This window comes from Achroia grisella, unplaced genomic scaffold, assembly GCF_030625045.1.
Source record: "Achroia grisella isolate CSIRO2021 unplaced genomic scaffold, CSIRO_AGI_Agris_v1 utg1971, whole genome shotgun sequence".
Classification (NCBI taxonomy): Eukaryota; Metazoa; Arthropoda; class Insecta; order Lepidoptera; family Pyralidae; genus Achroia; species Achroia grisella.
In genome coordinates this window covers 375,265-394,563 of record NW_026712700.1, presented here as the reverse complement: position 1 = coordinate 394,563, position 19,299 = coordinate 375,265, and the positions used below count along the sequence as shown (strand labels likewise).

General features: G+C 30.9%; 1 protein-coding gene across 1 annotated transcript; it reads right to left on the bottom strand.

The window, feature by feature from the left end:
• Positions 1 to 225: 225 nt before the first annotated feature.
• Positions 226 to 19,257, bottom strand: LOC131841868 (piezo-type mechanosensitive ion channel component-like; the record flags this gene model as incomplete). Its single annotated transcript, XM_059190231.1, has 5 exons — positions 19,114 to 19,257; positions 18,122 to 18,193; positions 2,381 to 2,476; positions 934 to 1,145; positions 226 to 349 (listed from the first exon to the last, which is right to left on the bottom strand). Coding segments are annotated over exons 2-5 (496 nt in total), but the record flags the coding sequence as incomplete, so codon positions are not given.
• Between the last annotated feature and the right edge of the window lie 42 nt (positions 19,258 to 19,299).

The following is a 19,299-nucleotide window of genomic DNA, read 5'->3' as shown; positions in this document are numbered from 1 at the left end:
ACGTTCAAGCCACAGAAAATCTGACTTCAACCGCTTTATTAATAATTCCTTAAAAATGACTGGTTAAATTTTGATAAAATTAGAGAAGCATGAAAATCGAATCACCTTGAAAATAGTTCTAAGGCAACAAAATAAAGATACAGACTAAATAAACATTCTTTTTTTGAACTCAATTAAATGCTGTATACATATATTATTCCTAAAAACCAAATTAATTAATCTCACCAGCGCTTGTAAGAAGCGGATACCGCTGATGTTTAGAGTCTTTCTTCAGGCTATCAGGCGTAGGCCCGGTTACCAATTTTTTAACCACTAAGTATACCACCAAGGATACGCTTGTCATAACTAGCTGGAATTAGAATATCTTATTATTACACATTCACACAGAGATGATATGAAATATGAATTTTAAAAAACTGTAAGTACGACAAAAGTTATTTTCAGTCAAATTTCCATTTATTAGAACTAGTGGTCGCCCAATGGTCGAAATTCGACCATAATTAATTTAAATTGTAAGTTTCAAAATTATTAAGGTTCTCTATTAAAGCCTTGCTTCATATAAATTACTTTGCGACTATAAAAGCACAGAAACAAACCTCGATTCCCTGATTTGACAATTAACAATATTGTGTGCAATATTTAATTAACTGATTTAATATATTATATTTTTAAGGATTAATTTTAAAAAAAGATAGCATTCTGCACTCTCTATATAAACCATAAGTGCTTATAAATTTCTTACTCTGTCCGCGCAATTTTCGTAAAAAGATGTAAAATGATTGATACATTCGACTGTATAATTTATTACTAGCGGGATTCTGTAATAATTGGTTTTACAGATATACCATATGTGTATACTGTACGAAACGGTCAGCAGATTGGCAATGATTGTCAGACAGTCACTTCCACATTCCTAATATGACTGTAACTTACCTCAGGTGCTAAATAATGGACGGCCATTAAAGGATCTACTCCAGCATAAGAAACCAACCCCAAATTGTGCCCGATCTTTTGTATGATAGGGTACTCATCAAGCAGAGAGCCATAGGGCGCGAAGGCTGCCAAAGCACTGTGCCATGCAGCATGCGCCAACAACAGTATAACTGACACCACCACATTTAGGAGGAGGTATTTACCCCTTATTCCTGAAACATACAATAATTATTATATTTATATACCGGCAAAATACAACGACTCTTATATTTTATTTCAAATACATGTACACAAACATTTTAAATTACATATAAATAACAATGGTAATTTCTAAAATATAGCCCAGTGCAAAAAAAGATGAACGGACAGAAAAGGCGAAACCGAAGCCCTCGAGGCTTCGGTTTACTATTTTAGGATCGAACAACAAATAAGGAGTGTTATTTCGATTTTTAAAGTCAGCTGAATTGAATGTATTATGTATGTATCTCTATTCAATAAAATATCAATATCAATCCCATACTTTAATAATGGTAATAAGTATCTTATATAGTGTGATTGTCAACATCATTAGTTTTTAATCTAGTTCGCTAAATCGTACGTGTAAGTAAATGCTAATTCAGTCTACAGTTTTTAATTTTCATCCATGTGATATCGTTACATTATAAAATGTTTATGGACGAAAGAAGTTGCGCTAAAATCGACAGAACAATACAAAACTTTAGTTTATTTTTTCACAATTTTAATTACATTTGCACCACCTACAGTTTCTCTGCACAACCTGCGGTTGACTGGTAGAAAGTGCCGTAAACCGTTAAGTCCGCCACATGTACTTTGGTATTTTGTGCATTAAAGTTATATAAATAAATAAATTTTAGGATATGATAAAATCTGACAATATCGAGTCATATTTGTAGTGACCATAAGTGTAAAGTTATTTATATTATTAACCGGGTCTAAAAATAACTATAAGTGTAAAGTGTTAACGTTACAATATTATATATAAAGAAATAAGCACCAAAATTAGACCGAACTACGGTAAGTAACTTCATATTACATATTTAAAATTTATATTTTTACCTTTGTTTATGTATAACTTTAGCACTAATGGTTAATTGCAGCTGTTGCCACTTTACTTGAAAATTTCATAGAGATTACTGAGCGTGTATCGATGCTTCCACAGTAAAGCGTGGAACAGCTAAACACAGTGTCGATAGATGCATTACATTACACGCATACGATGTTAATGTACTTAAGTTCCTATCTCATGTTCGTATACAAGGAGGCGCTAACCGTGATAACATTTACACTTGTTGACCTAAATAATCTTTTCACATTGCTATATAAACACTCGATATTTTCGGTTTAGTGCAGCATACCAGTCACACAAAATTTCTTAAAATAGATTCATTGGTGTGCTATTAAAATTCAAAATAGAACAGTGGCTTACCGCTAAACGTTTGAGAGTCTGGAACCTGGGGTAACGGTGCTAATAAATACAATAGCAGATATATTAAGGAGAGACCGAACGGACGTAGTGCTATACCTGAAAAAAAAAACGCTTCATTAGTTATAGATAACATAGTCAGGTTACAGATTTACTTTATCTAATTATTGAAAGAATTTAGAGAGATTTATATTTGTTCATTTCTACTATTTATAGCATACGAACCTTATACTTTGTTCGTTAATGTTTACAATAAAATAAGTTTACGGCTAATAAGCATCAAGGTTAATGACTTTCTTACAGCTGTAAATTACAGCGACTGAACACTGTAAAATTTTTAGCCTATGGTAACATTAGTACATAACAAGTTCTTATATTTTGCGTATCGTATAGGTACTATATATTTAACATTCATATGTAAATATTGTCAAATAATTATTTCTTATCTACAGCACCGTACCGTATTATCCGTATGCGTATACGTATGATTTGCCAATTTAATACATACACTATGATTCAAATACGTAGTATATATCGATTTAACAGCGCGTTTAACATCGAGAATAATAAGAAATAAGCAGAAAGAAACGAATTTACAGTACCGAATTTATTAGGTTGTTTGACATTAATGGTTTTAATGGAATTCAGTGTAATTAAATATATATATTCAATGCTAAAACGCCACCAAATATCATTGATAAAGTTCCCAAATAATACTCTTATATATCTTCTATGAAATCAGTAGCAGCAATCAGTTACATTTTGTTGTAACAGGCTAATCAGATATGTATTTTATATTCTAAATTTGTATTTAAATTTATAGTTCTTTTATATTACTTTCTTTTTTTTTGATACTTCAATTCCTTCATTCTATTCCTAATTGTCAGTAGTCTATATTAATATATATTTTTCTCCGTTTTACCTAGTCTTTTTTCTTATTACTACAACATATTTTGATTCTGAAGTTTAGTTATAATATATTATAAACATAAATAAAACATGAAACCATACATTTACATTTTATATAATGGTAATTTAATTTTATATTATTAATTTAGCTTGAAAGAAAAAGTCAAACACAATAGCCGAAATTGATTAGACTTATTCATGGTTTTTCTATGAACAAATGACTCACATAGTATGTAATTCCATAACAAAACATAGTCACATATATTTATCCTAACAATTCGAGATGCAGTCTCGGGCAAGATGAATGAGAAGAAATTTGAACAGGCAAGTTTCTTGCACAGTGAATGCTGTCAAGTTCGATTCATAAGGAGATGCGGCAGGTTAGGTTAGAAATGGTAAACAAATAACGAACTCTATCTAAGACAAGAATCAAAAAGTAAATCGGATTGATAGTAGGTAAACGTACTCTTTACGGTAATAAGAAAACCTTTAAAGTAATAATAAATAATGGTAGACCTCATTATTTTTTTGTTCTTCATAGATATTGTTAATCCAATTAAAATTTGACATTCTAGTGCCGATAGGTTAATTTGAAAATAAAATGATAAGGTTGGTAAGTATAAAAGCCAATGTCAAATCCATTTACGTTCGCAAAGTTTATCTATAGATACAAATAAAATTGGAGAGTCTGTTTGTAATATTGAAATAACCGTTTCTTACTACATGCATATGAATAAATACGGTAAATACACCAAAATAACATTTTTTACAATTTTTGTCTGTCTGTCTGTTTGTTCCGGCTAATCTCTGAAATGGCGGGACCGATTTTGACGGGACTTTTTTTGGCAGGTAGCTGATGTAATAAGGAGTAACTTAGGCTACTTTTATTTTAGAAAAATAAAGTTAAATTCCACGCGGACAAAGTCGCGTGTACAGCTAGTATACTTATTATAATAGCAAAAACAATTAAACAGATCCATTTATATTTATTTACTGGCGTCTATTGTTGTTCATAATATGTAATATTATGTCATCTTTATTCATAATGACAAAATTAATAGCTTAAGCTTAATATTTTTAAAAATGTAGTACTCGTTGGCTTTCTTATGTATGTAGGTAACTCCCCTAAACACGTACGTATTTGTATATTCGTGCGAAATAAGTAATATTAGGTGGCTACGGCTAACCCAAATGTCACAGTAACATTTAGATTTTGTTCCAGTTCGTTTTATATTGTGCCCCATTTCTCGTTTCATCGTACCTCGTAAAGACCCATTTATATTTTTATGCAGAAACCAACAACAATAAATGGGTAGGTATGTATCTTCTTAGATTTCCTATCTATTGAAAATAAATATTTTTAATGTACTACTTCAAAAAGAAAAAGGGTCTTAATTTTACTCATTTTAGGCATGAACATTACGACTATCTACTTATGTACAGCTTTCGATGAGTATTATCAAATTAAAGTGAATATTGTCTAAAACTAATAAACAATTAATAACATAACAAAATAGCTATAAAAGAGAACATAATTATCACTTTATTTCATTAAGGTTACTGTAGTAATATCGCCATAACAATGTAACTGTGTACTTATATTCGATGGTTTAATATTTATCTCCTACTTTTCAGGTCATTACATCAAAATACCTATCAATGGTACTATACCTACATATAGTGTGCTTTATTCACACACTATTGGCTAGCCTCAACTTCGCTCAAGTGGTCAAGGATATCACAGGAAAATTTATTATACAATATTGAAATAGAATTAACTGAAATCAAGCTCGTCGGGGGTGATTCCGATTATTATTACAAATTTTAAAAGTCTCAGAAAACGTAACCAAAAGCATTGCTAAATTTCCACAAGATGATACTGCATTTTGCCCACGGAGTTCGTTACTGCTTGATCAATAAATGATTTATGATATAGTATCTGTCAGCGGTCTACACTGGCGGGTCACCAGCGGAGGATGACAGGGTAATGTTGCAGTTAGTTCAGTTGGCCTATCATCATATTTACCAGGAGTTAACCGCAATGGTTTCCAGAGGAGACTGTACAGATCGACCTGACAGGGTATATTACTAACAAACTAGTCCCCATTACTAACATACCCGTCCACCTTATAGTAGTAATTTTGGGCTAGTTAGTGAAACAGTGTAAGTTAAACAGTAAAGGACCCCATGACCAAGGTTAGCGATCTGAACAATGTTGCAGGGAGACAATGAATTACGACAAGAACTGCACTCTATAGTCTAATAGGTATGATCCGACCTATGATTAGAGGACGTTAATGTTGTGATAATGAGGATGATAATCAACTGGGTTATTAACCTAGGACAACCTTCAACCTCAGGTCTTGACATCATAAAAAGCTGTTAACTTACATATGCGTAGGTATCTGTAATGTTTACAAACGTGTCTTTATTCAGTTGCGATGAATAACGACACAGTAATGTAATGTTTACTTATTATTATTACTTAGTTTTGTCGTAATTGCATATACCTTTCGTTTATGTTCTTGGCCACTTGACTTGATTGAATTTAAAAATAGTGAACTCTGGATCACAAGATTAACGAAAACAAAAAGTACTAAACAAAAATATTTTTTACTTGAAATCAATATATTTAAGACGTGCGATTAACTGATAATTGTAATTTTCAACAACTTTCATAATAAAAGTTTAAATTTGTCGAAGACTATTACTCTAACCCCGGCGAACCATTGGTCTTCAACATACCACTAATCGAGTATCACTATTGTAGAGCCAAATTTTGATTGGATGATCAAGATACAGACGACATTTTTGGGCAGGAATTAGTATATCATCAATGAATAGATGCAAAATTAAGGCTACTTGCCTTAATTTTACAGAAGATCCAGAAGTGATATTAAAAAATAACATATAAATATCGGTAATGAATATTCCTTTTAAAAATTCCTATATAGGAACACGCCACAACACTATTTAAGACTCGTAAAAATGTGATAACGTAACCTACGTTACCGTTTACCTACCACCGTTACCTATATTTCAAATTTTTCTCTGAAATAAAAATTCAGCCTATATGTAAACCTATGTGTTCTACCTATAAGTCTTCTATATCTATATGTATATCCCAATATATAAAATATCTATACATACATTTCGTTTACATTGAGAGCTGCATGTTGTTTTTATGTTTCTTATTAATTTTTCTACTTAGGAATAGTCATAAGTTTATTATACCTAGACTAAATGATGACTAACAGCTATGACTATGGTTCTAATTTGTACCTCTTGTTCTATATACTCTTTGTTTTCTTAGTTTAATAATTTATGACATTAGACTTCTGTTAGATTCCATGAATCTAGTGTCTGTAATTTCATTCCAGATATTAGATTTATGGAATCCATCGATCACATATCGGGAACAGACGTGTAGGTCAGTAATTTCCTTCTAACTCATATCATATTTATTTCTAATAGATTAAACAAGTCGATTCTAATGTAAATAAGATTGACTTTTTATATATTTTTGAGACACACATGGATGGAAAGAAGTGAAATAGTCAACAATATAATATCAATACAGTAATACGTGAAGCAAAAACTAACTACTGCTTTTTATTTTCGCGTTTATAATATTATTAAGATATGTTTAAAGATGGTAATGGATTAACGAAGTCTAAATGACTATGTGATAAACAAGAAATTTCTTAATCTAAAATAATATCCGCACTCAATACGTAAGTTTAGTTTAATGAATTCCATAACAAGTCACATTACACAGAATATTTCAGTCACAGTAAATATATAATATGTTTACTGTGACTATGTACTATTCTCTTATCTGTGCTACGACTGATGTTGGGACACAGAATAAAAGTATTGAAGGCAAAAGAATAGTAACAAACTTTAGATCATTACTTATTATCTTATCTGAACTATTATCTTATCTGTGCTTGTACATTGGGAAGCTATCGAGTCGCTTGAAATGAAAGTGCGTTTAGCACCCGCTTAGTGACATATTGTTCGTAATCGTAACGATATAAACTCGTTTTGTTTGGAGCAGAATGATTCAATGTTCAGCGACAGTGAATTAAGAAGCAAAAAAAGCACGCGTTTTCTTACCCGCACAACTATTCTGATTGTAAACCGAATGTAATAAAACAAACACTTTATTATAGTAATGCAGCTTAACATAATATAACATATTAGTGAAATCCGTACACAGATCAAAGATAATTTTTACACATTCTTTGTTTTGTTTCTATCATTTTGATAAAGTTCACCAATTTTTTCTTATAGCGACCATTTTTAATTAGCCAGTTACAAATAAGCAATAATAAAAAAATAGCTAAACCACTTGATCTGCCATTTGACAGCTTTGCGCTCAGCAAATTATTTGATTCTTTTTATTCATATAGATAACTCTTGATTATAATAAATTAACCACATAAATTTTATTATACGTAACTGAAATGTAAATGAAATTTATATTGAAAATACCTACATGTACGACATTGCATGTACGGTAATGACTAGTTTTTTACTCGCCATAGACAATTAAAACATGCATATTATTTATTATTCTCCACATTGTCATGCACTAGGTTATAAGGAAATTATATTTGCAATATTATACGTAACCGCAAAAAATCGGCTTCCGATACTTCGAAGTTGAATTATACATTAGGGTTATTAATTATTAGGTATCAATATGTATAACATAATGGTACATTTGAGGTCATACAACAAAGTAGAGACCAAATTGATTTTACGAACTTACCTATGCTGTGCCATACAGATGAAAAATTGCAAAACTTTTATAAATTCATTAAATTATCTATCTAGAATCAAACATCACTTCGTAAATGAATATGCTCAGCATCAAGCAAGCAATATAAGCAAATATAGGTACGTGTATATACTTATGCTAAGCTGTTCTCATTATTAGTTTGCATTTGATAAAGAGTTACGAGTAGTTATGTCTAAGATTGTAAGAAGGATATGTACTTTTATACGTTTAGACATAGAAGACAATCTACGGAACTAAGCAAGGGATTTCAAAAATTCTTTCGCTCGTTTCAGGGGAGTAAAAAGTATCGTATAGTTTTTATTCATCAACAAATGTACACAATTTTTCTATGACAATTGCTTGAGGCATTAAGGCGCTAACAGGGAACAAACAAGAAGTTGGAAAAAATATCTACCTAAACAATATAATACCTGTCCTATTTTTTGTTTATTATAACTTCCTATTCGGCACGTAGGTGTTGGGTCGTGAGAAATATGTAATTATGATTTGTAATCAAACTTGTTTAGAATTCCATGTTTTCCGTAGTTTAATGGTTTTCGCTTATGTTATTTATTTGTATTTTAAATATATTTTTACTCGATATTATCAGAAACTCTGTATGATGTCTGAAACCTAGAAATATGCGTACTATGCATAAACATATGTCAGTCTGCTCATAATAAATATAATGGGTTGGTTCCAAGCTGAGTTGAAAGCGTATGTTTCTGCAATAATCAGGCATCTAAACGTAGATTGACCTGAGATTACTGACAAAAAAATGATGATCTATCTTCTTAGGCAATCTTATTTCATAGTAATTTTATGATTCGGAGCTGTCCATGCAGCCTGTTACTTGCTGATAAATTTATCGCAATATATAAATAAATATATTAAAAGCAGACATATAAAAACTCATTCTATTTCCTCTTTATTATAGCAGTAATGACTGTATATATCTTGACACAAATTTAACATATATAAATTTCATTTTAGATATATATAGTATATATATAATTTACGTTATAGGTAACGTTAATATTTAACTTTATGTACCTTAAACAGTAACACACGAGAATATAAACCAAACAAGCTAATTACTGTATCCACTATTGTGTATATGTATCTGTAAACACGATTCAAAGAATATTTAGTTTATTTACGGTTTATTATATGTAAAAATTATACACTAGTAGGTAAAATGTACAGTAATTTTATATCCTGTTAACCTCTCAACTTCGTGAGTTCAGAAAGTTTGTATGTTAAACAAGCCTCATATCTACAATATTCATATGTAAGTTCTATGATACAAGATATTTAGTATTCTGGTAAGTATACATCATAATCACGGAGTAATGGAAACGCTTTCCTATAATTTTATTACCCTTTCCTATAATATATTTTATATATATCATAAATAGTACATGACATCAGTAATGAATATTGGAAAGAAAGTTTTACAGCAAGGTATTTTTTTATGTTATTGGAATGGCAAAAAAACTAACGGCCCACCTGATGGGGAAGTAAAAACCTTCACCAATATACATAAAGCTCCATGTATAGTATGATCATTAATGAATCACAGATGAATATATTCTTCTGTGATTGATTAAAAAGTTCCAAATATATAATTAAATTGATATATGGGCTTGATGTCGGTTTTATACAGGACAACTTATTATTCGATCCAAAGGTCACTAAAATATTAACGATTAGAGTAGAAAATCAGAAAATGCCTTTCCTAAAAGAAGTTGGAAAAACGAGTTTAATAAGTCTTGGAGAATAGTCGTGGGCGGCTGCCAATAAAACGGCGACGACTGAGTGATCTTACAGTTTGCATTAATTTGTTGATTCAAAACAATAAATTATTGTGATGAAACATTAATATTTGGGACAGAAGCAGTAAATTAGTATGACTATTTCAAATGAGTTTTATAACGACAGTTAACAAACACTTTAGAGTAACATACCAATACTACGAAAATTACTTCTTCTACCAAGAAGCGAGTGAGTTTCGTAATGAACGATCCATTACACCAATACATCATATCGATTGAATCCGACTTAATGTTGGTCGTTATAAATTCTAAATATATTTGTATATTAGTATTTACTACTTCCTGCTAGAAATAAAAGAATGAATAAGGTGATTCGATCAACAGTCAATGCACGTACCTATATACATTTTGCACAGATTATTTTACGTACTGCCAACTTATTGATTTTAGGCGAGTAAAACCGCGGTCTATCATATTAATGTTAAATGCTCTCATATTTTCAATATTAATTATTTGAAAATATGGGGTCTTCATTTTTTGTTTGCAGTTATCAAAATCCGTTCAGACATAGTCAAATAAACAAACTTGCACTTTTAGTAATTATTAAAACAAATATCGATAACATTTCTTATTGTTTTCTTTGTCAAGTATTACAGTAATTTACATGCGTAAAAAGTTTACATACAAAAATGAATTAGCTTTACGAGTGCTATGATCCATAAACACATAAAACTAACAAAATAACATATCTTATTACATAGATGATTTTTTTGTAAATGGCACTTAAGTATACTTAGGAATATTTATACACTTTATGATCTCAGTCATACGAAAGAAGGTCAGACACAAAGTAGCAATGCGCTTGAACAAAAGGGCAACGTAAACATGTATATTCGTTTACATTAATGTTCATGGTACAAGACGTGCCGGCCGTTGTAGAAATATTGGTTATCGTTCTATTAGTTTTATATTTTTGCAGGAAAAATATTAGACAGTAGTTATATTTATTAGGTCAGCAGGTGTAGTCTGGAACTAGTCTTAATAACATTCAATCCATTCCATATTTGTACTGTTCTTTTGAAACATAATAAATACTAAACTGAATGAATCTATAACAATATGTTTATTCATTAACCACTATTAATTAAGAGTATAAAAAGGTAGGAAACAGCGCAATACAATGTTATTGGACCAGTAATATTTTCAAGAGTAGACCGACATATCGCAGTTACTAATCCATCAATCGGAATAATCTATACATATAAATAAAATTGGAGTGTCTGTTTATAATATTGCAATAACTGTTTTTACTACCTGCATATGAATATAAAAACGGTAAATACACATAAAATATATATATATTTTTTATATATTTTAAAATAACAATTTTTATCTGTCTGTCTGTCAGTCTGTTTGTTCCGGCTAGTCGCTAACTTTTATTTTAAATAAATTCTTTATTTTAGAAAAATAAAGTTAAATTCCACGCGGTCGAAGTCGCGGGTGCAGCTAGTATTGTATATAATAAAGCTTCACGATATATGAGGGAAGGGTTAGGAGGGAAGAGGTTGTTAGTTATGATGATTAGCAATGTACAGTACATGTGGGTCGGTTCAAACACAGAGCTCCACTCGGTCCTTTGGAAAACGTCATTCATAATGCCACTAGTAAACAGTCTGTAGATAATCCATAGTTCATGGTGGGGTAAGTTACCTGATTTCATTTAATATCGTCGATTCATTTTCGAAATGCTTCAAATATAGGCAGTTTATAATCCTAAAGTACTCACTCAGCGCTATTAACTAAGGTGTAATTCAAGGATTTCTATTTTTGTCTGTTACTACGGAATCAAAATTTGATGCGATCATTTTGAATTCATAATAGCGAATAAATGATATACAAAATTTATCAATACAATTAATTTCTTAGCCTATAAATATATTACTCAAATATATTACATAATTTCCAAAAGAAGTTGTTAAAATAGAATAATAAAGTTCTCATTTAATTCATTGTACCGTACGATAATACATATATTTCACCTACGTGAAAACAGTTCCACAGTATATATACATATATTTACTCTATCCTTGATATATAATTAGGCTTGTTGATTAATGTATACCAGTTTGCTATTTCAAATCACTATTTTGTATTCGCCATTTATTTATTAAGATGTAGGTGTATGTTGTATGTGAAAAAACCAGCTCATTGGCAAAATACTAATATACGCAACAGGATGGGTAACATTATTAAGTATTCATTTAAATCAATAAATTAATAAATAGCAGATATTGAAATCTTATTAAAATGAAATAAATAATCAAAACTTGACTTTGTACACAATCATGCATTAATGCGTTTATTTCACCTACTTCCGCCGTTAAGCCTTATAAGGCGTCCTTCGATTTCAAGAATAAAATATGGCAGTAAAATTACAGAGGGTTACCATCTTAGTCATAGGAAATGGCACCGCAACCGTAACAATTTTTTCATAATGAAAGCAATGCGATGCGTTGATGAGATCATTCTTATTTAGGTTGGCACTAACTATACATGGCAGTTGAACCGTGTTTATGTGACCTTGTGAATCAGTCGTCTGATAAGGCAATGCTAGTAGTCGCTGGCCTGCCAAAACATGCTTGAACTATGAATGGACTAGTATGCTGTATTTATAATGCACCTATTTTTACATTTAGCGGCACTACAAAATTATTTATTACAATTGTAGAATAATAGCAACTTGAAAATGACATCACCCTCATGATTTTGGAGTCAACAATGCGGTACAAGTTTCCTGTAGTTGTTAAAAAATATCAGCACGGTAATTAAAATTACATGTAACTACTGTAGACACAGTCGGTTGCAGACATATTGGGTGGCACATGTAGTGGTCAATAGGTCATATCTTGGCAGGATATTTAAAAATATACCTTAGTAATTTAACATTTAGAGTTATCAAAGTATTATAAACAAGTCATATACTTCTTCGCATCAAAGGTCACCGATAATTTGTGTATCAAATAGAACCGGTAAAGTGCAAATTCAACTCGCACTTCGAGGGTTCAGAATAAATAATTCGAACAGGTTTTTACATTTATAACGATATTATACTTTTAAGAAATAAAAAATAGATACCGTACTCGTAGTGTAATTCGGAATTAGATTAAAGACTGCTACACAATCGGATCGGGTTTTTGATGAGATCACAAATTCATAGAAGGTTTTTGTATTTTTTATGTTATATTTTCAAGTGGCGCTTTGGGTAATATATTTTATTGTAATTTCTTTTTCTGTGCAGGGACGTATTTAGAACACAAAAATCTGGTCCCATCATATAGTTCCAATTTATAAAGATCGGGTCTCTCAATCTACATTATCTACCTACAACTATTACTTAACTGTTCTATCCATTTCTTTCACAGAGTCTATATACCTACAGATTTCAGTAACTATTAATAGTTTATAATCAATTTGAACAAAACTCTGAAAGACGAATGATATGAAAAGTCTCAAGACAAGAGTACTAAGAGTTTTACCTTTATTATTCAGAATAAATAAAACTTGCTCTTTATTAAAAAAACAGAAATTGTTTTGTACTATACACTGACATACTGAAATACTTATAAAAATATTCGCCATACTTAATATTAAGCGTGTGATATTGACAACTTCGGGTGATAACAAAAAAGAAATCTGCTAATGTTATTACTTAAAATTATATTTCCAACCTGTAAAACATGAAATACTTAAATTACCTGTATCGGTGTGGAAGTGAAAGTTAAGTACATTAATTTAATTAACAAAAAGTACTATCACTAAAATTAGATTCAGCGAGAACCAGAGAACGTTGTGTGATTAGTGTGGATTTATACAAATGTAATTCAGGCGGTATTTTATCTATTTAATTAAAAGCTTGCCACCGCCCAATCCGAGTCGTCAGTGAACGTAGGTAGGTATACCATTTCACGGAATAGATTTTATTTTAATTTATCAGAGTGGTATATTTATATGTAATTAAGCAGGTGGATGGCCAGGGTGGGTGGAGTGGGCCGGCCGGTGGCAGGGTGTCATATCATGACATGCAGTGTGTGTGCGTGTGATCTGTCCGATTACCGATTACACTGACGCCACCAGTTCGGGGTGTGTTCGCAATATCCTTAGCCAACACAAACGACAATCTTCTTTGTACCTGTTCTTCAACACTACATTTATACAAACATTTATTGTATAAATGTAGTATTTTCTTGGATTGTTTAACGTATTACATTTTTTGTATGTTGATTCGTCATAAATTTTACTCAACATGTAGATACGTAACGAAAATATCATCCCTAAGTGCACTGACGCGAGATTATATTACATCGACTGTAAAAATATTTCATTTTATATAAAATGGAAGACCAGTATGCTCACCATTCAATGGATAATCATTCAAGATCTAATCATATCCCGAGAGACTGGTGTCATGCCCCCGAACCCTGTATTATTCACCTTTAAAACTGAAACACAGCTTATACAGGTTTGTGACTAATATAGATTAGACAATACTACCGACGCAGACTGATGTGTCAAAGTCCACTTTGCCAAATCATTCAAATTGGCAAAAATACACATACATGCACAAAAATAATGATAGTCTATGAAAATTAAAAGTAAGTTTTTATCAGATGACCTAAATACTAGAAAAAAATTACAGACGATTTTCAAACATTCTTATCGAAATCAATTGAAAAATGGGTTAAGTGACAAGTCGAGGAGCCCTCATAAACTATAATGCAACAATTAGGGACAGTGATGGAATGTGTTTATCTAACTATACTATTGCTAGTACCTAATATATGTTGAGTCGTGTAGACTCATATTAACTATACTAACGACTTGATACTGAAACGAGTTTCGACTTAAATATAGAAAGATTAGCAAAGGTCAGAAGTAACTGGAATCACCACAAATTGAATATTTTATGCTAGTTGAATTTATTCCAATGATTTCTTATTTTTTTGAGGGTCACAAAAGTAATTTATCGAGCATGCATAAGTTTGAGGGGTATCAATTTTAAACCTTTAAGAATATAGCGGATATTAAAAAAAACAGGAAGTAAGATCTCAACAAACTTCAAAAGATGTGATCACCAAACTGAATTTCTTTTTACTTGTAAATATATTACCCGATAATTTCGCGAGAACCGAACGAATTTAGATTGTTTCTTTTAGAGATAAAAGTTGAACATCTGTTTAAAGGAGCAACAGGCAAGTTGCTCAGTCTTTTTGATTAAATCAGCCTTTCAAATGAGCCGTAAAATCACTAAAATAACTATTCAAATGTGCTTATATTAAGTTTATTTGAATAAAGATTATTTCTATTTCAAAAGCCGAATCATAACAAAATTATCATGATCCCACAACAAATATTTCTGTAATATAAATATAATACACTATAGAACTATATGTTACAGTTCATAATGTCATCAGTCTATATCTACAGTCTATGATTTTTTGCAGAAATATCATATAAGAGTTAGTGGCGAAACTGGACAAAAGAAAGGTAGGTTTAATTAATGGTGCTTTGTGATAGCGACGGGTGTGTCCCATTAGTTCAGCAAACATCGTGACCTCACGCCATTCTGCAATCTACTCTCAACTCTTCTAGAGTATTGCTTTGTTTACTTCAATACATGGTCTCTCTATGTAGTTACATACTGTATAATATCGTTATCACCGGTAGTACGGGATATGCATATGTTTACCTTATTTTCTATAGACTTATTTCAAGGTGGAAAGTCCAATTCTATAAATGGATGTTCCATTACGTAATATTTAATATACCATAGTAAGTATGGCAGACTTATTGTCTTAGTGTCTGTATCGTTTAGGTAGAGTAGAGGTATAGGGTGTCTTTATATCTACAAATAACAGGCCCAATTCTTAATGAAATACAAAATTCATAAATCAGTATATATATATATTTAATTAGTAAGTTCAAAAATAGCAAATACGCATTGTAAAGATAAAATATCTCTGTTTATTACATAGCCAGTGATTACAGTATCTTCCTATAAAAAATATATATTACACTAAAATCACTGAAATAATTCGTTAATACAAACAACAATAGTAAACAAAGGGCAGGGACTGATCCAAATTATCGCATTTATGGGCTACTCAACGAAAGGGAAGGGAAATCGGGGTTAGGATGTGTTTTTATGAGTACGGCATCAATTAACACCTTAACGCTGATGATTGATTGAAACTACAACACATTAACGATATTTGTCTTTTACATGATATATTAGAACCGATAAATTCAAAACAGATTACACAAGGTAAACTTCAAATAAAAATGGTTAGAGTGCGATTAGACTAATACTGTGTATACCAAGCATATAACTAAGTTTCTTTTAGAAGAGTTTTGTAAGATTTGTCATCACTAGTTAGCAACGTCATTATATTTTTACTGAAATGTATTTGCTATTTTCACTTTAGTTAGAAACTTCATAAAAATCAGGGACGTATTTTTTTCTATTTTATAATACAAATAAGTTGAATTGTGTTGAATGAATGTCGTATGAATACCGTGTGCATAATATAAAAAAATGAAATTTTAAAATCTTTTCTGAATGCATAATTTACTTATCCCGTCTTCTTCTGTCTATCCCACTTGTCGAAGTATTTTAAATTATAAGCTTCCACTGCAGATCATCTTGCTTGAAAATTATAAGTTAGACTGAGGTAGATTTTGTAAAAAATTTGTCTGCGTAGGTGCCCTATTTAAGTCGCCAATCTTCTTTGAGAGCTGTGTTTCGGTTAAAAGGTTAAGAGAATGCCACCTACTAAGATGTATACTTATACATTTTAGAAGATGGCATTGTTTCAATGCCTTGTCATTTCCGAGGACTCACCCCCATTGCTCTTTATGTTTTCGCTACTATTTTCTCGCCATTCCAATTACAAAAAAAATGTTCTTACACATATTTCATTATCACTACGCGTAGTCTAATTGTATTTAATGATGACTAGTGTATACTAATAAACCTTGCACTATAAAGCCGGCGCTAGTATCTTATCCTAATTGTAAATTGTAATGGTTTAGTTTGGCGTGCTTTACTCCTAATTAGTTTTTGTTCTTTCTGTGTTCCCTATATAGCATACAGATGCGTACGTACGTGATACGTCTTATACAACAAAAATAATACTTTTTGCAATTGTTAGCGTTTAAGTTGGTTCCATATAAATTGTGACAGGATTAGTAGTCAATCGTTTTGTGGAACGAAAAAATACCATTATTTACTGAGCTAATTACAGGCTGTGTACCTATTCCTATGCGTTATACAATGTCTTTAAGGTTTAAATCAAAGTTCAAGCGGTAGCATGATTGCGTGTAGGGAATGGCATGCAAATTTGGTGGTAGGCATCCAGTATAATGAAAAGGCTTGTAGACAAGGCCATGGCAAGTCGGTCAACGGGTCAGAGTACGAATTGCGAGGACACACCCAGAATCAACTGGCGCGCCCAACGGGAGGATACGTTACGCTCCTTCCCTGCAATGCGACGATACGTAGCTGGTACTACTTTAAACACCACATCCTTAACTTGGAACTACTAAACGGGAAAGAAAAAACGACACGAATTTATTATATCTACTAAAATGGACGTTATGATGTTTCTTATTAGTGATCCGATCGACACGCCATGACGTAAGTTTTATTTCGGCGCCGTTAATGTAGAAGTGCTAGAAATAAAATAATATCATTACAGTGTCGAGAGATCGCGTCGTGACCCGCAAGCGGCACCGGCACACGATGCCGCGCCGGCCGGCTTCGTTAATTGCGTCAATGAATCATTGTAGAACAATGCTAAGATAATGGGTATTACAGATTTAAAGTAGGTAATAGATATTATAATAGTTGTAGTTTAAAAACCCCCTAGCTATAATTTTATAAATAATTGAAAAAATCCTATATGGAAGCTGCTTGGCAGTAATAGGTACTGTAAATAAAATTATAGTAACTAAGAAGTATAGGTACATCAATTTAATTTTCTGAGTGTGTGTAAAAAGTTTATTTTAGTGTGTTTTTAAACAAATTTGTTATTTGCTATTACCTCAAAACTATTGTATGTATTTAAGTAACTCAAACCAAAAAATTAACTTTATAATATTCGGATTATTTATTATAATACATACCTAGAACTTACCTAAATAAATAGAATTGAACATGATAAAAAATGTATAACAAATTAGATATTGCTTTTGCTATGATAAAACATGGAATCTTACTGAGAAGGAGTCCTGCTGGCAGCACAACCCTCACCATCAATAAGGTGAAGTAGTACTTAGCCATGGCTGGATCTGCAAAACAAGAGCAATTAAATATATAAATTTACTATTTAATCATAGTACTTAAAAAATAGGATTTGACTTATTTGGGAAATGAACAGTAGTAACATCAAACTTAACCACACTATTACAAATTAATAGAAATAAAAAAATATATAATCAAAATCAACCTTCTGCTTTTCAAAATGGGTAAGATTATTAAACAAAGATGAGAAAGTAAAGCCAGGCCAATACTACAATCAATATTGAATTCATAGAAGCAGTACATATCCTAGAATAAATTAAATAATATATATTTAATGTAATATTATTATGGGGCAGGATAGTGAATATACTCAATATATTGTTATAATTCAAAAACATAGCATGCCTGAAATTACTGTGATAAGGTAAATTGTGACTCATATGAGAGAAACTCAAAGAAGTAAATGTTCTAAAGCTTCTGACTGAGCATTTTACATATTTAGGTACTAACTAAAAATAGAAACTAAATATAGAAACTTATAATTGTTTCTAAATGATACTATTGAACAGCAATAGTATCATTTAGAAACAATTATAAGATTTTACTTAATTGCATGAACAACAAACAATGTCTATATTACACATCTTTATCTACATTTTAAAATATATAAAACTAGAACTCGGAATTAATCCATTGAATAAAAACTTCCATTGGTACACTTTGATATTTGTCAACGTAATTAAAATTCGTCTCCATGTCGCTAAAATATCGTTTGTGAAAAATTATTTATAACTATTATTGTTATTATGTATTTTCTATGGAGATGTAATAATGAGCACAAAGTAATTTAATGTCGTTTTTAACTTTATTTCAATATAGTTATTACCAATTACTAAAAACAAACAGAATTAAATTTGAAATAGTGCGGGTTATATTAAAATTTTCAATCTCGTTATGGCATACATACCTTGTATTAAAATAATTTACAGCTAAAATAAAATAAACCACTTCATTTACACAGAATCACTTCAAACTCATTGAGAAAATGTGAGTGTTTTTGATTCAAAATGTTAACATGTCTTCTGATCATTTTACGGCATAAATTCAAGAATTAAATATGAAAACAAAAACACGAGAACATAACAATCACTAT